General features: G+C 36.9%; 1 protein-coding gene across 5 annotated transcripts in view; it reads right to left on the bottom strand.

Annotated features, from left to right (window-relative positions):
* GABRB2 (gamma-aminobutyric acid type A receptor subunit beta2) overlaps positions 1–22,009 on the bottom strand; it is a 175,883-nt gene that overhangs the window by 11,108 nt on the left and 142,766 nt on the right. For all 5 annotated transcript variants that reach the window (XM_054842131.1, XM_054842133.1, XM_054842129.1 and 2 more), the window contains 3 exons: positions 16,917–17,054; positions 15,561–15,713; positions 14,198–14,442 (listed from right to left, as the gene is read on the bottom strand). In XM_054842131.1, coding sequence (XP_054698106.1) covers positions 14,198–14,442; positions 15,561–15,713; positions 16,917–17,054 — 536 coding nt within the window. The remainder of the gene's footprint in view (positions 1–14,197; positions 14,443–15,560; positions 15,714–16,916; positions 17,055–22,009) is intronic.

Raw genomic sequence — 22,009 nt, forward strand, 5'->3', positions numbered from 1 at the left:
AAGATCAACATGACATGCCTATATAAATAGTTTAATTTGTTAAAGACCTTAGTATTATCTATAGCATAGTTTCCCACCTCTTAGCAGCTGACTTTGCTTGGAAAACCAGTAACATCCCATTCCTGACTAGTCACAGTAGCTCTGGCAAGATTAGGTGAAAGTACGAAGTGCACTTTACGTATAATAGGGATCTTCCACCTCAGCAGCAAGGTTTGCCTTATTGCTTAGGAACCACTGATCTCTGGGGATTGCACTGACTACACAAGGTAATGTGTGGAAGGTAGGTAGTCCTGTATAAGTTGTGCTAGGTTCACTCTGGAAGAAAAAAGAATTAATGATTTTCAAATGGCACCTGCCTAAAGCTATACAGACATTTTTGACACGATAAACAAGTCCGCTGAGATAAAGCTATATGAATTCATAAAGCACAAATGCCTAGTATTTCAAAACATCCATATGTGAAACAAGGTCCTTAAGAAAGTTAGAAACACTGCATTTCCATTGTCTCTACAAAACTGAATTTATTGCCAGCATTGCAGTAATGGTTTATGAAAGCACATTAGCATGCATTGGCTTGGATTGCATTATACACCTAAGATTGGGGTCAGGCTGTAAAGCATGCGGTTAAAGGACAGTAAAATTGACTCATAATTTCAGGTTACTTTGGTTTCAGGTCAGAAAATCCAGAGAAACTCTGCAAATTCAATCAGGATTTTCTTTAGGTTCTTGAGCTTTTTAAAGCCTAAAAATCTAAGCAAAAAACCAAGACACCTGTAAGAATTTAAAAAAAAAAAAAAAAAAAAAAAGAACGTGAGAGAAAATGCAAGACCTGGACATGGAGCTTTAACACTGCTCTAACTACTTGCAATTCAATTTCTAGGCATCCATTTTTACCCTCTGATATATGTGATTTCTTGATCATTAGTAACACATCAATAACTTAGTCATAAATATTTAGGATTCTGGAGAAATGGTTCAAAACATATGCTTTCTTTCAGCATCTGTTACTTACACACAAGATTCCATACTTAAGACACTGCAGAATAAGTGCCCACATAAAATGAAAGAGGCTAAGTATCTTTGGCTTGATGACATTTGAATAAAAATCATGAAATATGAACCTGTTCAAACTGCTGCACAGAATCCAATGTTCTAAACCAAAAGCCAACAATTGAAATATGTAAAATCAATACTGCTGTTTGAATTATGACATACAATAGGAAAAAATGGGGAAATGGCCTATTGATGTTCCATCATCAGCTTGAACCTTACACCAACTTCTAAAATATCGCAAAAACATCCCTGGGGTTTTTGGAGTAAAGAGTATAAATCGCCTTAGCCAACCAAGAAAGAAAAACATAGAGTACACTGTGATTCTGTAGAAAAGCATCTTCCTCCATTTCACTTTTGGCCAAGATAATTCAGCCCAATGCAACCTCTAGTGAAGTGGAAGGAATACATTATGTAAGGCAGGCATGTATTTTCCATTCTAGTGCAGCAAATATAGTTGACCATAAACAGCAAAGAGGTATCTGATTCAGGAAATGAACTTGTAACTTTACTTAGCAGATACATTAATTTAATGGGACTTAAATAAATATTAACATTACCCATGTTTTCAAGTGAATTCCTGTGAATGAGACTTTTGCTCTCAATCCAAAACCATGAATAATGCATATACACATGAGGAGGAAAAAATTTCCTTTTTTTTCTTTTTTTTTTTTTTTAACCTGCAAGAACATACCACAATGGTGGAGCTAAGTATTAGTTAAGGAGAATTCTAAGTGGGAAATCTTCAAATGTGAATAAGCTTCATATTGATTATATTTATAGGTAGTTGCCCTCCCTTCTAGAAATTTCAGGTACAGATTCCTTTATTCCTCCAGAAGACTGCAAAATCATCATTCGGATCAATTACAATTCTTTGTAAGTGATTCTATCTTAAAAATGAAACCTCTCCATGAAAAAAGAAACCTCTTCTATTTTAGAGATAAGCATCAAAAACATCTCTAGGAGAAAAATTGAAAAATTAATCTATCTGAACTTCCTGAAAGCATTTGTTTTTACAAGACAAATTTTGTAAAAGGGATAAAAAATAAAAGTCAATCTTTGACTGCAAACAAACATAAAGGAACCAATGTAAGTAGAACAGGAATTTTTGAAATTTCAAGTTACAATTTTCAGTGATAATTTTTTACTACTGAGACATTTAGGAGGAAGCAAAGGCAGGTGATTTGGAATAGAAGTCTTCTGGGGCATCAATTAACAGCAGCTCTAAATCCTACCCTTTTGCAAAGAAACAAGGTGTTAGGCAGCCCAGATTCTTCCTAATACTGCTCTGATGATGTATTTCTTAAAATATCATCCCATTTATGTGTATACATTTAATTCCCTTGGAGATAATATAAATGAATAACACATCAGCAAGAACCTACATCCTAGAAGGTTCTCTAGGTTCTCTCTTCCATCTGTGATAAATAAGACCAAAATTTCATCAAACTTCCATTATGCCCATAAGCATGCCCATAAGCTAAGTCTCCTATTACACTGTCTTACAAAATATACTTTAACAGATATACCCAGCACTAAAAATACACTACAGAAACACTTTGCAAATTTTCTTATATAAGAAAGCTTCATAAAAGATGAAAAATGCATGGAACGTGATTATCACTGCAACTGCCAAAATTTCTAAGGTATGATTTGTATACAGTTATGGTTTTGATATATAAACTAGACAGTAAAAATAAGGCTGATAATGTGCTCCTCTAGAACAGACTTCTGTAAAATATATAGATGTTATTTTTCTTGTTTGAGGTCAAATACGACGTGCAAAGCACTATACAGCATATACTTGTCACGAGAGCGGGTGGACTGTAGGGCAGTCTCCCAGTGTTTCATCCATCTGACCATGATATACTCAGTTGTCAACAGATCTAGGCTCGTGAGTTTGCGGAAGACCAACAACATAATTCTTAGGCCCAGCCCAAAAGATTAACAGGGCCAGAGGCAGCACGAGGTCCCTGGAAAAACTTTGGGAGCAGTGACAAAGGCCAGAGAAAACACTGGAGAGAAACTGCATTCAATTCAACAAAAACCATAAAATTCTTGAGATTTTTTTTATGAAAAATCACTGGCAAGTTTTCATTACAAAGAAAATAAAGATCAACTTCCAACTGTTGACAATAGATTTCTGAACTAAAACGGATCTAGAAATGTACTTCTTATGATCACGTTCAGTGCTGATTTAGAAGCCTGAAATACTGCCAGTTCCACAGCTATAGACAATGCAAGGCTCAGAGGGCTGGTTCTGACAGTATTAGAATGAAAAGTCTTCTGCTTTAAAATAAGCAAAAAATCTGAATTTGTTGACCGAATTAGAACATTTCTGCATGATTTACTTGTACACTGATAGTCTGCTGTTTTGGGGAAAGTCTAACATTTTGTCACTCATTTAAAAATGAGTGACAAGAATGAAAAAACTTTGTTGCCAAGACATAGTTAGTCATTTCAGATTTGTTTCTAAGTAAATTTCTGTGTATGCACAACACATACCAATATTATATATCATTGCAAGTTTTGTATTATACTGAATTTGTTTTCTAGAGAAAATAAAAACTGGATTATAGCATTCCTCCTGACATTTTGGTGGCCTTTTGTGCTCGTAAATTTAAACCAAACTTGAGTTTGATTAGTTAAATATATTATAGTTCTATAGCAATACATATACACACACACAAACATGTAAAACATGGATAGGAGAACTTCAGAATACATTTAAAATGAAGGCAAAGAATGGGGTTTTTGGCAACAGCGTGCAGTTTGTTCTTGACACACATAATTTTATGGAAACAAGAAAAATATATTTTACTAACATGTAAACATAGCAGGTCTTTTTGTAAAACATGATTATGTTCAACGTTATAAAAGTTTCATAAGACGCATTTCAGGAAGGGTGATCTACTCACAACTGAGAAAGCAATTAATGAGTTCATGAGATCAAATACAGGCTTATTTTTAAATTGCAAATTATTATATATTGTATATACCTCATAATAAAAAAAGGAAGAAGAAATAAAAGCTGAAGAATCACCCCCAAAACCAGCTAGCACTCTTCAAACAAAAGACCTTCCATGCAACAACTGAAACTTATGTAAAGACACTTTTCCTACCCAAAACTGCTATAGCTTGAAAGTATAAAACCTCAGAATTCCATCTAGCAAAATGTAAGCTAAAATCTTCCATTTCTGAAGACCTTCACTTCCAGATACCTGCAAGAACCTTTGAATATTCAAAGAATTACATGGACAGAAAGTGGCCCAAACAAACTGCTACATTAAAATAATCAGGTTGATCTAGGCTGTGTGCCCTTTACCTGTTGCATCCCTCAGGCCAGCCGAAAAGCGTTAAGCTTCTAACAACTATATCACCAGAAAGTTGAGTTCATTTTGGGGACATGAGCAAGGACAAGTATGCAGGGCTTTTTGTATAAGTTTGGGTGGGGAAGAAAACTAAATTCAAGTCTTTCACGCTTCTAAAAAGAGGAATGGAGACATAAGAATAAACAGGATTTAGACTTCTGTGTTTTAATGTAACCATATATCATTACAGAAGAATTCTTAAAACTAGCATCTAAGGAGTAAAAAAAGATATATTCATATATATAAAAACATATATGTCTATGTCTGTATATATACACACATATATTTAAGTTTAGGCATAATCCTACTGACGTCCTCCTAAGTTATGTGAGAAACTAGCTCCTGGTGTCTATTCTTCTCCATAGGCAGAATTCTGGGAAAGCAGCTAGTATCCAAAAGAATAAGTGAGTTTACCGGTGAACATAGATCTTCACAGCCCAGCATGACTTTTTCATTAAATTTAACATACATGTATGCAATACACACCCCAACACTCTTTTAAGAAAAAATATTTATATAATTATACAATTTGTACCTGTCTACATGGAGGCCCAGTTCATATGCTACATTACTAATATTTTGCTATGAATGCTGCTAGACATGTTATTGTTTGAGCTATTCTGCTCATTAACCTTGCTCTATCTTTATCTTCACGCGAGACAAGTAGTCTCCGTGACTGCACCGTGTCTCTCCTGGGACTTAGAATGTTTCCGCTGCTGGGAAAAAACAAAGAAAACAAAAGATTTTGAGGAAAAAAATATTTCTGAAATATTGGGAAAAAAGTCTTTAGAATGTGTTCTAATACAGCCATTTGGGGGTTTTTTGATAGTGTTGAAAGTATTAACTTGCTTCAGTCTAGGTAATCTTACAGCCTAAAGAGCAAACAACAAAGGTAAAGCATCATAATTAATAGTTACCAATAGACTAAAACTGGGCAAAAACTATAAAAGAGGGGTTTGAAATATGTATCCTCCTTCTTAGCAGTTTGGGATACTATCATTCTGATTATGAAAACACTTCTGATATGATTTTTGGATCACCTGACATCGATTTCCCCTAAATTATATATACAGTGCATTGCTATCTGCAAAAAGAAACCAAACAGATCATCATTTTAGACTCTATAAATACAGGGGTTGACAAACAGTCATCTTCTACATTATAATAACATTTATACACTTAGTGCCACCCTGGTGTACACAATCCAGTGTTCTCAAGATTCATGAGCACAGCCAGGCTACATCCCCTAGCACATAACATTTAGAGTTACAACTTATTTTGTGGATAGAAATTGGCTGACTCATGGCCATTCAATTAAGCCTTGTCGAAGTCTTGAGAGCTGATCTGCTTTGGGAAATCAATTCACCAAATTCACTAGCCAGACACGCTTTCTGGCCTGCAGCCACATACATTTCTTCTATTTCACTGTACATCATTTCCCTTTTTTGTGCCTTATTTCCTCACAATCTGAAATAATTATAGAAACTGCATTAATGGATTCTTTTTTGCAACCAAAAGCATATTTAATTCAGGGTCACTGGCGGATAGCAGGTTTGTAGGTGCACTACAAAAGCAAAAGGGATATTGTGCTTTAAACAAATGGAGTGTACACACACTGTTCTTACATTAATTAAACATGGCATTCGAAGGAGCGCGGCTGCAGAAAGAAAAACTCACGCAGTTGACTTGACCTTTATTCAGATGTCATGCGCAATACTGCTACGGATCGTGGAAATAAAATCACCTTCTGACTGCTTCTGCAAAGTGCTGTGGGCTAAAACTGGAACTTCCTCAAATTTCACTCCTATCAAACCTCAGGTTTCAAAAAAAAAAAAAAAAAAAGAACCAAAACCCACCACCACAAAAAGGCTGGTTGAGCAGCCTGTGCATTGCTGATTGTTTCATTTGTTCCTTAATAATGCATGAATGTAAAGTTAGGAGAAAGGCTGAGCTTTTATAATCCATGCCTACTTTTATTACATATCCTTCAATAAACGTCTGTGCAAGGAATACCTTCTGACCCTGGATCAAGAATCAGTCCTCATGCAGTTTTACCTGTGCTGCAAACAAAAGCAAAACTCTCCTTCGAGGGGAAAGGAAGAGGGTGAACGCTTTCACTGAAATCTGGACAGCTGCAATATAGACAGTGAGGATTTGATATTTTAGTCTGAAATTTTAAGACCTTCATGTTGCCTTAGTGTTTTAATATCCTGTTCAGTTTATTAACTGAGTCTGTACATATAGCCATTTTTAAATTCCTTTTTTTTCCATAAGCTTTTACAGTCTTCTGCTTACTCATGTTTTATACCAGAAGTACCTCTCCTGCACAGGGTATAAGGTGCAGTTCTAAGTAATAAATACCGCCTGTTTTTTGGTACCTTTGTTATAATTCCTCCTCACTAGAGGTGCATTTATATGTTTTCTACAGGCAGAAATGAGCCAATACTGCTGTGAACTAAAAAGCCTCCAGCCCCCTAAATCAGAGGGGAAATAAAAGTATTAGAGCTAATGAGCATTACTTTGGAGCAAGGTGTATTATCTTGGGCCTGAAGCCCTGTTAATGCATCTTTACACCTTAGTCTGAAAATTGAGGAGAGCGACCTTGTCTGTTTGCAGTGCCCTGAAAAGCTATCAGGAGTTGGTCTGCAAAGGGCCACGTGTGTGTATATTTATATATATCTCAATGGATTCACATTGGCTGAAGTTAACACACTCCTTCATCTAATTCCACCCCTCTTTTGAAAAAGAGACATCTATGGATATGCCAGTGAAAAAAATGCACAGGCTCTTCCACTTGTTCCCTAGTCAAGTGGTGAAAGGAAGTTTGGAAGCTGTCATGGGAAATGGCAGGCAGTAAAGCAACCCCTGAGCGGACTCTATGCCATTTCCAAGTGTGCTACTGCAATGGAAGGCGCTGTTGGCACATTGAAACAGAAAGTACTCAAGTCCTCGTGTTCAAACAGCACGTATTTGAGCCAGTGAATCCAAAAATGGGCACCTGGAGAAGGAGGATGCTGTGGGAGCCCTGTTTCCTTCCTAGACTGTACAATGGCCAGAAACTGCCCACCCTCAGCCTGCCCAGTTGTACAGGTGAAAAAATTAGGCACAATCACTGGTGAAACTGGTAATTGCATGGTCTTGTTTGTCTTAAAACTCTGATAATGCAAACGAATCCTTTGAAAATGAAAGATCTGAGGAGAACTATTTAACTTCTCTGGTTAAAGTTGGTCAGATCTCTTTTCCTTGGTCAAAAAATCGTAGGGGAAAAACTCAGCAGCTGAGACAACTTGAAGGGGAAGAAAGTTACCATGTTAAGGGCACGCAGGTGAGGGCAGGGTGAGCTTCTCTTTGTTCTTGCCATCTCATCTCCCTTAGCAACTGTGTGCTAATTTGGATATAACAACAGGGGGTCAGGAGGACAATAACTTGCAAAGATACCTATATTTGTTTAAAACTTCTTAGCTTGCTAAGCCCTATATTCATTCTTCAAGAGAACATTTCTATTGTGATTCAAATCTATTAATATGCTGTTTAATCTCATTATCATACTAAAGTTCCGTGTCCTCTACTTGTACCCAAATTTCTGATAGAAAAACATCATTAGTCTGACAATTTCACTTGTTTGTGACTTGGCACTGTGTAACAGCAACGCACCGTACCTCTCAGGCGTGCTGACTGAATACCTTACGTAATACAAAGACTACTGAATAAAGAATTACTCATTGTTTTAAAAATACACTCGGTATATTTTAAAAAGTCTTTGTGTTCGGAAAAAGCCCTTATCTAAACATGCAGAGGTTAGCAATGTCAGTTCACATTTATTTTAAAAAAAATGACTGCATAAATCGGTATAAACAGTTTTATGAAGTGTTGCATAATATGCTGACATTTTTCCCCTCTTTTCCAGAGGGAAATTGCTTTATTAATGCTCACAATAACAACAGCATGATTGCAAAGTTAGAGGTAGAGTTTTATTTATGTAACTTATGTTATCGTGTACTTCAGGTATATAGCCTGTACACTTACAGCATCTCTGTGCTTTAAGCTAGGTTGGAAACATCTAGGCTTCAATTATGACTGCAACTGTATACATTCTGAAACCACATTCAGTGCTGTATTTACATTATGCAAAACACAATGCCACTTCTGTGAAGCGGCAAATCAAATTACTTCAAAAGAATATAACAAACAAATTTTATATCAGAAATATTAATTTGCAATGATTAACTGTTCTAAACCTAGATGATCTAACTACAAAGAAAAAAAAAATCAGAAAAAATTTAAACACTACCTGAATAACATGCACATAAGAATTAGAGACATAGGACTAGAAATAGGAGGCAAGATGCACCAACTCGTTATATGATAATGCATCTATAAGGTTTGATAGCTGGGTTGACAAAAGTTTCTAGCTAATATCCTGGTAAGGAAACCATAGTGATGTCTAAGAAAAGACTGACAAGGAGCTCCATCAAGAGATGGATCTGCAGCCCTGATGTAGGAACTGATACCAATACTCACAGCGAGTATCATCTCTGCTGCCTGACACACTTCCAGTCTCTGGTGCTTTGGAAGAGGACGGCATACAGCTGCTTTTCCGTTATAATCAGCCCTTGTCAAACGTACAGCTGGCAAGATGCAAGAAGCACTTCTTTACAGAGGGAGAAGAATCAGCCTTTCATTCAGCCCAGTACATTTACCATGGTCTTTACAGTGACAGTTCTGGTTTCCATTAAATTACCACATAGCTGTAACGGAGATTTTCTGATCTATCCAGAATAACAAATACACAGATATCATTGATATCGAAAAGCATTTTCACCTTACTTACACCTCCAGAGAAGTCAATTAATGTATGTAGTAGTCTGGATGAAATGAGTTAGATGAGCAACTGTGGAAAAAACAGCAATGAATCCAAAAGACGTAACAACAGCATAGGAGGCAGGTTGACTGGGACTTTAGTGACACAGGAAAATATACTGAAAATACAGAGCTTGGGAGGTGATTGGACTGCAAATTCTGAACAGCAAAGACTAGAAGATGCATCAGACATCACAGTGATCAGCATCAGCAGGTCCATCTAAGTCACAGTTCAAAGATGGAAACATCCAAGATAAAATTATTGGATCCAACATTGTGAGAGAAAATTTAAAAGTTAATCAAAAATGCCCTGGCTACTGGATTCTGGAAGAAACTTAAGGAAAATATATCAGTACTGAGAGAGCATCAAGAAGCTCGTTACTTGAACTGTGATAGCAAAAATTAAGTATATTATAAGGGCTGAGGGTCTACATCAGAAATTATTTGCAGTTGTACCAGGCTATACACTGAGATTCTGGTTAGGTTTATCATATCCTTGAAGAAAAAACCAGGCTTCATAAAAGGAGTAAACTCGAAGGGTTATATCACAGTAGCTTGTTTCCCTCCCCTGCCCCCTTCTATGCCGAAAGGAAACAGAAACCAAAATTACAATTAGAAGAAGAAAAGCCTCATAGAGGCTTCTAGACCAAATCCTTCCAGACCATTTTTATGTAATTACGGAATTAGCAGATGAAAGTTATGGATTTCAGTAAAGCCTTTGACATCTTCTCTTAAAACTGAAGAGATGATATGTCCCAGATACATGTACAATTGCCCACAGGAACACAGTCACCTGAACGCTATTGTGAAGCCAGAGGTTGTAATTTGGCCCTATTTTTTTACCATATTTGTTAATCATCTGGAAGAACCACAGACAATATATTAGATTAGTGCCCTGATCCTAAAGAAAAGATAGCATGAAATGTGCCTACAAAGGATGAAAGGGATGCTGATGGCCGTCAACGTTCCTATTTAAAATAGAGAAATCCACAGAATAAAAATGCATAACAATGGGTTAGAGTACATATACCATACTTTATGGAACATATTAGGTCTTCAAGCAGAAACGCAACACTCCCAGTTTACCTATCCTTATAGAAACACTTGCCATACTGGGCCATTCAGAACTGAAGATATTCAAGAACTTGAGACTATAAAGATAATAAAGGCATTTGAAGAAATAACGTAAGATAAGACGATAGGCTTGAAAGGAAGTGAGGAAATGATGTGAATACTATCTCCAATAAATGGAAGATGTCTAGCGTAAGAAGAAAGCCAGTGATTTATCTGTAAGCAACAATACGACTGTTTACAGACAGAACAATTAGCCTTGACAATGGCAAAAGATGACAAGTTAGACTAAAGGAATAAACTGCTGAATGCAGTTTGAGAAGCTTCAAGAGTGGAATGATCATACACACAACCATTTTAAGCTGAAGTCACTGCAAAGAAAATTGAGCACGTCCAATATAATTTAACAAGTCCGTGATAATGTATCTGCTGGTAATCGAGTCTTAATCTTCCTTGAGTTTTATGTCTGTTAAATTTCTCCATGATTTTATTACTCAGGTTTCAGAATTAAAGAAGAAAATAGAGATACAGGCCCAATTCCTTCTCTTCCTTTCCCTTACCCCATACAGAGCCAACAATCTTTAAAAATGAGGGAGTATATGAAGTTACAATCTTCTGTGATGATTCAGACTAGAGATATATGGGAGAATTTTTTTACGATGAGGGTGGTGAACCACTGGCACAGGTTGCCCAGAGAGGTGGTAGATGCCCCATCCCTGGAAACATTCAAGGTCAGGTTGGTCAGGGCTCTGAGTAACCTGATCTAGTCAAAGATGTCCCTGCTCATTGCAGGGGGGTTAGATCTTTAAAGGTCCCTTCCAACCCAAACTATTCTATGATTCTAAAAAAACCAAAACTACCACATTGGGTATATGACATAAATACAATATGAAATTTAAAGAAAGATTTGGCCACAGTTTCATCTGGAATAGCCCAGGGGAAGCTCTGCAGGCACCCTGGTGTTCACTCAAAAGGAAAAAATAGGACATTGTCCTCCCGAGTCACCAAATCTCCAAGGGATCACATTGGATTCAGCAGATATCACAGTCATGGAAGAACAGCTTCTGTTGTGCTTCCATACTGTTTTGCAGGCTCTCTAGTATCTTCTGAATAACACTGAACAAAAATAGAGACACTACCAATGTCTGTGCCTGCCCTGGAATCTCTCCATACCAGAGAATTCAACAGCATAAAGGGAGTATTTATTAACTTCTACTTTGATATGGATGGAAGGACTAATCTGTACTCATCTCACCACCTTTTGTTGTTCAGAACAGTTTTAAGATGCCGTTACAAAAAATGGTGTTGGAATCTGAAGAAATCTGTTACAAATTTGCTGGTCTATAAGTCTATGAACAAAGATGCTGCACTACCATCAGCAGTTCCAGTAACTACTCATCTGCCTTTTTTACGTCGTCTACGCTGAATGCAGTAACAGAGCTGTACAGAACTTTTCATCCTCATGTTTTGAGGTTTATTACTCATGGCATTAATGTTTTCTCACATAGTATCTGAAGTCACAAACATAAATTCACTGTATTCCATGTAGTGGTACAAGAGGAATCTAGTAACATCACAAAAGAATACTCATACTTCGTAAAATTAGTCCTTCGATGTTGGACCTTAATTAGAGATGGAGCGTTTGTTTGGTCCCATTTCTAAAATACTTGCTTAGGTTTTCATAGAAACCTGCATCTGAACAAAATCCAGCAGTTCAGACCCATTTCTGGTTCTTGTACATGAAAATAATTATATAATATTTGGCCCCCTTTCATAGATAAAATATTCAGGTCCATTAAATATGAATCTGTATTCTCGCTGCTGGTCAAACAGCAAGAACAGCTGTCAGCTCCCTTCCTCCTCCCCAGAGCAATCTATGCGCAGTAGGACAGTGTTCTCTGATCACTACTCTTTCCTGATCCTCTCCTATTCGATTCTCTACCTATTGCTTAAGGGATTGCAAACTTGATGATCAGATCAGAGTGGATACCAGAGCAGAACTGCCACAGACTATGAACCATGCTGGCCTGGCATATTAAGCAAAAGGCTCACTATAAAAAAATATAAATAATGTAAAGTTGTTCCCAGTATACTTGGTGTTAATCCTGTAGGCTGGTGAATTTCTGCAACGGTTATTGGAATTAATTTATTCTGCTTACCAGATTGGATTAGTAGACTAGTTGGTGCTTTCAAATTCTAGTTCATGATTAGCAGCTTGCAACTACACTTTGACTATTCTGTTAAATGGCTGAAAGATCTATTGTACGAATATGTATATAGAAAATATTGCAGGTGAAACAGTATACAAAAATATACCTCAGCTAGTGATGACACTGACACCTATGGACCTTAAATTTCCATTGACGTGAGAGGAAAGACTTCTGCTAAATGCAGGTCTAGTCTCATAACATGGCCTACAGGGTTTCTTAGTTAAATAGGTATGATTGTTTAAAGGTAAACTGAGTTTTAAAAAAGAAACTTGACAAATTAAGTAAAAGCTTGCAACTTTTTTCACATTGCTGAAAAATCACCAATAGAAAATAAAAGATTTTGCAGTCTTTGTGAACTTTACAATGGTAAAAGGTGATCTAAAAGGTACCATAACATCAAAATTAATCTCATCATTATGCATTTGCCTTCATTCATTAAAGAATCTCAAATTGAAAATAAAAAATAAATTAATGGGTGAGATCTGAGCCATGAAAATATAATCTTTCATCTTAAAAGACTATAAACTATAAAGCATAAAATTAACTGTTTCATGCTATCAACATGCGATGAATTTTTGTTGTTCCAGCAAAAATGGAACGAAATGTTCTTCTGTCTGCAGGCAAACTATCGTAGTGTAGAAGTTCTGAACAAACATGAAAAATTCCACCACCAGAGCTGTATGAAACTTGTGTTTCCACTTCACAAATAACAACTCTTTTTTTTCTGATTTTTTTTTTTTTTTTAATTCAGATTTTGATCTTTCCCCCTTGGACTATCATGCTGAATTAAAAATTCAAAAAGGTTCCCATGTCCCTGCCCCCCGCATCTCCTCCCCCCAAAAAAGAGAAGATAATTTAACTTTATTTAACGTGAAAGTTGTATATACATTTCACACTGAGTACATTTTAGCATTCAGCCCAGATTTGCCACTGTGTGAAACTCGTCCAAAATGGTCAAAGTGAAAAATGACAAGTGTTTTATGGTAAGTGCTCCATTTTCATTAAGCATAATGGATACTTCCTCCAAAAGTGTGTTATCTTAGCAAATGTATTTTGTGTCTCAATTCTCCATCCCCAGGGGACCATTTTCAGATTCAAAATTAAGTGCACAGCAAGTTGATGCTTTATTTCTGAGCAGTTTTGCATTTAGTCAACAATACCCTGGGCCATTATATGTGGAAAATACGCAAACTTTTCAAGCTTTAAACACTTCTGTAGCAAATATTTCTTATCCAGGTCATCTGCAAGTTTTATGAAAGTAGGTTAAATTTAGGTTTTATTTCCAACATTCCATACAGCTCTTACTAGAATATCAGCTATAGCCATCATTTTGGATTTGTTCCTTCAGATACAGCTCAGACATATTTAACTCTACATCCTGACTAAGAAAACATCTCACAGTAAAGCTTAACCGAGCACATGCTTTAGGAAAAAAGTCATTCAGTTTTCCAAACTAGAGGGCAGCATTCATTGCTGAGGTGGCTAAGTACACTGCTCTGCAGAGCTAAGACAAGATCATAATAATCCCACTCCACTCATTTTCTACAAGAAATTACATTTTAAAGCTCTGTCTGGCAGAAGTGAAAGTCTACCTTGCTGGGGCAATGCTAAAAATATATCCCCATTTCAATTTACCTTATTGACATCCATTCGCAACTTCTCATTGTTGGCACTGGCAGCCTTTTCTGCCGCTTTCTTCTGACGCTGAGGTCCCCTGCCAAAGAAGATGTAGTTGACCAATGCATACTCCAGCAGAGCCATGAAAACGAAGACAAAACATCCCATAAGGTACATGTCAATGGCTTTCACATATGGAATTTTGGGAAGAGTCTCTCGAAGATGGGTGTTAATTGTTGTCATTGTGAGTACAGTTGTGATCCCTGGAAAAAAGAATTGACAAGTCTATTGATTGAATTCATTTTAAATTTTTATCATAACAACTCATAAATATTCAAATGCTAGAGCTGAAAATTTCTAGTTTTTTTTCCTGGTGGAAACCCCCCCCACCCCCAATTTCTGTCGATATTCCTTATTTTTGTCTTTAATTTTTTGTACAGCAAAGACAATTACGCCTGTAATATATGGCATTCAAACAAACAGTAGTTGGATTCTACGAATATGTTTTTAATCAGCTAAACTGTAACCTTCTCTAACGAGACTCAGTTATAAATTACCAGCCCAGAGTCACTGTTACCTTGCTTTCCTCCAGCATTTTCAGGATGTCTTCAGTCTCGAATTCTTATGGAAAAATGCTATACAGAAAGGCCTGGACACACTCAGACAGTATTCTCTAAAGTTAAAATGTCAAATTCTTAATTGTATGTTTTGTAGTGATTTACTTATTTTATCTATATGAGAGCTGTGCTGGCAGGAATCAGTCTGATTTATACAAAATTCGGCAATAGATACTCGTATTTCTTTTTGTAACATGCTTGGATCCTCTGACGAGGGGCACAGTGTAAACAAACACACATGGGATTAGTGATAAGATATAAGAGTAGTCTAGAGATTAATTAGGGAAATAGTTTTGCTTTCAGAATGTAAGGTAACAGTAAGGAAAAAAAGCCCTCAACTTAAGGAGAAGTTAGCTATACAACACTCGTAAAACTTTACTTAATTCATACCTGAAAGGAAACACGATTTATAATCCATAACACAGTGCTGACTGTGTATTCTGGACTGCCATGGGCAAAAGCAAACTAAATGCATTCTCTTTGGAGAAAAACAAGCGGTAAAACAACAACAGAAAACGTTGAGACAACTAGGCTAATTCTGGTTACAATCATTATACAGTTACTTAATTCAGACATGAAATCACTTCAATTTTTATTTAAATTGTCATGATTTAAATGCTGATTCAAATAATACAAAGCTTAACAAGCCAGACATAAAAAGATCTAACAGATTTATTTTTCAAATCATGCACTATCCACTAAGCCAGAAGCAAGAAAAAGCATTCAGCTAATGCACACTGCATGAGATGTGTAAAAATGCCTACCTAAAGCAACTCTTGCAGCTGAAGCGTCATAATTAATCCAGAAGGAAACCCAGGACAGGATAGTGATCAGAATAGAAGGCATGTAGGTCTGCAGAATGAAGTAACCAATGTTTCTCTTAAGTTTAAAGCTGAGAGACAGCCTTGGGTAGGCACCTAAAAGAGAATATTTGGTATGGCCATAATTTACTTGTATAAAGCCTGAAAACATTTTTCTGTCATTCTGGTTTTATTGTTTCATGCAACACAGAGTATACCCAGAGTTGAAAGATACAGCATAATCAGCTGCAGAATTTCTTGCAACAATTGGGATTCAAAAATCTTTTATTCTAAGGGTACAAAGATGCTCTAGGTGCATATCTGCTTGTAGTTATAATATTCAATGATCAACAGCCAAAATATATTTCAGAGCATCAAAGCACGGAAATGCTTCTTCCCCAACAAGCTGCAGTATGCCCACTTCAGCGTAACCCTTATTCTAACCTTCTCTCCGAGCAACGCAACGCTTGCCCTTTATCACTGGACACCAGAAATATTTTGGTGGATGAAACACTTGTTGAAATGGTGCCCAGACATCACTATTCAAGTCCCATTTCTGCTTGGTTTTGAAGAATTTGGGATGCACAATCCTTCTATACACCCTCCAAAGATGATTTCTATCCACATCTAGAAATTTAATTTTTCTTTTTTTAACACAAATAGCAGCTTTCTCAAGTAGGAAGAGGACATCACATAGTAATAGCCCAACCCAACTTTTGTCATTCTTGAATGATTTAATATGTCAATTGAAATGTTCTAGTTGTTTCTTGTTTTGTTTTTTATTTTATGAAGCCCAATCTTATTTTCTACTCCTCCTCAGAAAGCATCTTTTCAGCCTTCGGCAAGTCATATGCTTGCTAGCATAGGCTGAACTTACAAATCCTATGGAACAAGGATTTTAAAGGTTTTACAGCGAAGACAAAATATTTACTCTAATACATCCACAGCTTGGCACAAGGAACATCTACAAATAGTGAGAGAAAGGTTCCTAAATTTCCTACAGGCTGGGTTACTTCTTGCTGGGTTTAGGGCGCTGAGGTGTTCAAGTGGCTTAATCAGTTTTCACATGAAAACAGAAAATAGAGCTTATTTGACTGAACCTTAACTTGACAGACTGTCCCCTCTTCAGATGTTAACGAGCGATGCCTCATACACTATGAAAGCTGTAATAAAACCTGCTCCTTTCAAAATTTACAGTTGCTGCTCTGATTTATTCCTGTTCCTAAATTTTTTGCTCAGATCCTGAACTGCATGCTGCGAATTAACTCATCTCCAACAGTCTTCCCAGTGAATTCCTCTTTTAACTTCCCCTCCACAAACCTGTAGAGAAAACAACATTCTTGGTGATAAGCTTGTAGTCTACAATGGAGAACTGTGGCAGCTCGATCTTTGTCACTCCTGTGACCGCATTATCACCCCCACGCCAGTAAAATTCAATGTCATCTGTGGTATAGCCATCTATAAAAACAGGAGTAAACAGTTAAGATACACATCTCTTCTGACATCATGGAGAACAGTCTGGAGAATTAGTTCAGAAAATAGCTTCAAATATATTTCTGAAACTAAACCGTTAAAACCACGATAGACAGAAACACACAGATAGACACAGGTAATTCCAAATATAAGTTCAAATGGCACTCCTAGCTAGGTGTATTTCAATCTTTGTTTTTTTAAAGATACATTATATCAATATATTAATAAGCAAACCTCTAGAAACAAATTAAGACTATGCACTTCCCATATAGAGATAACAACTGCACATTCCGCTTAAGGTGAGTTCTGATCCCAAGGCCGGATCCCAAGTGTGGGTTTGCTGTAATTCCAGCCCCTGGGCTGACGCACGAGCACTGGTACAGAAACGTGACCGGGTCACCAAGGGGGCCCTGGAAGAGCTGCTTTCTGTCGGGAGCACCACGATCAGCATAGGACAGAGGACAGTGAGAGTAATATGGGTAAGAGAGAAGTTCAGCATACAGTTATGTCATGGTATTTCCTCTGTACGCTGTGTAGTTGATAATCTGACCACAGATTAAAAGGACAGACTCTAGTTCCAACCCATTTAGATGTTACTTGTAAAACCGGCATCATTACTTTTCTGAAAATAGCTTCAATGCAATAGGACAGCCACGTTCAGCGAGGCCCTCGTAAGAAGCAACTGTAGCAGACGCAACAGCCATCACTCCGGATGGCAAAAACACACCCACAAAAAAACAACTAAAGAAAAAAGAATCCCACCACCCACCAAAAAACCCCCAGAAGACAACACATGTTCACCCAGTCCTGAAACATATGCACGAAACATGAAACTGGGTTTGCCAAATGGCAGCTGAGCTAACATGTATATTCCAGAGCTGGTATACGGAACTGAGCAGCACACGTCAGAAATAAATCTGCTACAAAACGAGGAATAAGATGTTCATGAAGTTTTGTAGCCTTTTAAAGGGTTTTGTTGTTGAAAATAACAATAACAGCTCAAAGAGAGAATAATGTTTATGACCTTTTGGGAAACCAACCTAATAAACTGATATATATTTGACCTTGATTTTAAGCTCTCACCAACAGACACACAAACACAATTACATACTAAACACCATTTTAGAGTGCTCAAATAGCACTTAATTTCACAGAATAATGCAGATTATACATTTTGTGGTAACCTAGAAAGTATAAAACTGTTTCCACGCATCGTTAAATTTTGATAATCCAAGTATAATCCAGGTACACAGCAGTACCAGAAGGCAAGCGAGTTTGAAGATACGAACCCAATAATCTGTAAAAACACTGAAGCAACCATAAAAATCTACACAACATACAGCAAGCTTTAAAGTTATTTGGTAGTTACATTCACATCAACAAATAGCTTACATCAATGGGCACTGATTTATCTCCCCTGATACTTTCTCTCTTGTTTCACCAAGAGGAGAATCATCAAAGGAATAACTGAACATAATTTGGACTAATACCTTCCCATAATATTTAGCTTCTCTTCTCTATTTGGACAGTGCCATCAAAAAAAAAATGACTGCATTCCTCTATATTGAATTTTTTGAGACAAAGATCTCATAGATATCATAATCTTTGTATTTGTTGTATGTTACTTGCTCAGAGTCTAAAACAGGAGAGGTCTGAAGAGGAGCCAAGATTGCTGCTATCTGTCAGTAGAAGGCCTGTCCTTTGTAATCAAACAAGCATTAACCGTGACTCTGCATTCATATTGATGCTTCTTACAGACTTTGTGACACAGCAAAGTATGTTCAAATCTGCATTTTTCATCAGAACTCATCAGCTTTAAAGTTGTCTCATGAAGATCAACATGTGATCGAACTTTGCTTTTCACTTACTGCAACTATGCATAGGAAAACCTTTAGCACCCCACACAGAACTGTCTCAGACAAACTTTACAGTACAAAATTGTTGCATGTTGACCAAGACATGCTGTACGCAGAGAGAAGAATAGTTTTAGCACAATTTCCAATAGCAAAGCAAGGCATCCTTAGTTCAGCCAAGACTGTTGTTAGAAATACTTTTGAGTTGTTCTATAGTATCGGTTAAATTATTTCAAGAGTCAAACTACAGACTTACCCAGGAGATTGGAATTATTTTGTTCTCATGAGGAAATAATGTATTTTGCTGCTTAATTATAATTTTCTGAGACTTCCTGATTATATAAGAGCCTCCCTCCCTATCTCTCATTTCTTCAATCAGCCTTGTTCCTGCACAGCATAAAGACAGCGAAAGGTAGACGATGGAAGAGCACAATACTTAAAAAGTTTCTTTCCTTCCAAAATGACCAGAAATACTCAGGCACTTCTAAGTATTGAACATTTTAAGAAATGAGGAATACTTGTACTTAGCCACGTAATTGAGATAACCATAGTTTCTGAACTGATAGACTTGAGCTTTGACAATATCCTGTAATCTTTAATTTAGCTGTTTTACGTTCATTACTTCTTGTGGTAGAAGTTTATACCAAGTTCTGTCTCTGACACTGCTAATGTAACACCTTGGTAACTCCTCTCCTCTTCCCTGGGTTGTGGGCGTGAATGTCTCCTCCTGCCTGGCCCTCTCCTCTGGTTCTCCAGTGGATACCTCTAAAAGCTGTATTCCAGGAAAAGGACTTTGTTTTTGCAAATTGTTAATACCACCTGAATCCGCTAACAACAAAAGCTGTTGTCTGTTTCCAAATACTGCATGGAAAGAAGGCTCTCTGCCCTTCCTGCGATGTACATAGGACCATTACACCTATTGGTGTACCTTCTCCCGGTGGAGAAGCAATTGTCCGAGAGGAAGGGAAATTACTGTTAGCATTGGGGCATGGGCTGTTGTTTCTGCTCTCCGCAGGACACTAGATTTTAAGTACTGCTAGATCTGCTTCATTTGCTTTAAAGGGAAGATCATTTGCTTTTCCAGGAAGATCAATGGTACGTGGATGGAGGTCATTAATGATTGTGTTCATGGCAAGACAGCCTCGCTTCAATAAGACATTTAAAGGGACCACATTTGTTTCGATATTTGTGTGAAGCACAAATCCTTCATTCAGTGCAGTACGTTCTTTGGTCATTTTTCCAAGGGTGACATGGCATGAGGAATATGTGCAGATTCTGCAGACCTGAAATTCATCACGTTGTCATGGTATCTTTTACTTTTCTGGTCACAAGTCTATCTTCAGAAAAAAGGCAGACAGCCTATGTTTCCTTGTCTATCACCACTTTATAATTGTCAAGTCTCACTCTAGGCTTTCAGAGAGAAAAATACAATAAAATATAAAATAGAATAAATAAAAAGGAAAAAATTGGCAACTATATGTTATCAAAAATATAAAAGAACATCCTTAGAGAGTTTAGAAAGAATAACATTACATACCTTGCTGTGAGGTTTCACTCTTTGTGATACTGCTGAGTTTTGCTGATATTCTGTCTCAAATCTACCCTGCCCTCCAACAGATTCTAATACCATTTACTTGGTAGTAGGTATCAATAAGAAGAATTTCAAGAAGTCTCTTCAAGCTTTCATTAAAATACTTCTCTCTCTTTCCAAGAAGGATAAATTATCCATTCATTTCATAACATGGAGAAGGAGAGAAAATATTATTATAGTCATCTGCACATAAATGCTATTGTGTACTGCTAAAGTACCCAGAGATAATTGGATATACGTCTAATATCTGCAAAACATCTGCCAGAAGACAGAATGGGCCTATTCATGTCTCTAGTGGATGTTTTACAGATATTAAAGTCCAATTACCTGTGGCTATAATAAACTCCATCTGCAGGTATTTGGGACTCAAAACAACTCTACTTACAAGTTAAAATTATTTAAAGACCAACCATTTTAAAATAGTAATAAGCAGCCTAGAAAGAATAATCTGTGGCTCTTGTCAAGAAAAAGGCAGAATTAATGAATGTCAGCTCAGTATTTCTAAATTATCAGATCACATGTCAGCAATGTAGAAAGTAGAGCATACTAAACCCAAAAATGCTGCAAGCCATTTTTGCAAGAATCTGAGCTTCGCACAGAACACCGGCTATTTGATTTAGATTGTAAAAGAACTGTTGGTTTACTATATATTAAATTGTATGTAGCGCTGCTACCAGCACAGCGAATCTGATTGATTGCTTTTTTCTAAATCATTTATATATCATCAGCAGCACGATTTACTTCACATTCAGAAAGTTCAATTTCTCATTTCTGCCATGCATCACACATCAGCAGTCAACCAAATCAATACATTGTCCTGGTAATATGGCACCAATCCCGAGAGAAGCAAAGCATTCTCGACTCCCATTAATGTGGACAGGGAGTTTATCAGTGCCCGTACTTCTACAGTGCTTCATCATCTGTCGTTCCTTAAAGAAAAACAAACAGCTAGTACAACATGAAATAAAACCCTCTTCATACAGAAGCTACAAAAATGCCTATTTTTTCCAGTCTATTTAAGAGAAATCAAAATTCGGAAATTCTTTAAATACAAACAATCTAACACGAAAGCTGTAGCATCACAGGCTGAGCATGAGAGTATTTAGACACAAGACAGTTATCAGAAACACCACACAATGGGGAAAAAAAGAAGCCAACTTTTCTAAAAACCCTCAGGATTTATCAGTAGGATCCACTGCCTCACAATGCTTTTGTTTCTACACGACAGCTGGGCTGTATTTTAGATTGATATACAGATACACATACACATCTACAGCGTGCACACTCGGTAGGAATTCAAGCGGTCCATATCACTAATATTATGGTAGCACCTGGAGACTAACGATAAGACATTTGTTGTTTTGTGGGGAAAAAAATAAGTGACGTAAACATGCAAAACAGTGAAAATGTGACTAAAACACAGAGAGGATGCTGAGGCCGTGCATTAACCTCGCTCTGCTCTGAACCATTAGCAGCTTGTCTGAGCATGGCTGGAA

Source organism: Grus americana, chromosome 14 (assembly GCF_028858705.1).
Source record: "Grus americana isolate bGruAme1 chromosome 14, bGruAme1.mat, whole genome shotgun sequence".
NCBI classification, from domain to species: Eukaryota; Metazoa; Chordata; class Aves; order Gruiformes; family Gruidae; genus Grus; species Grus americana.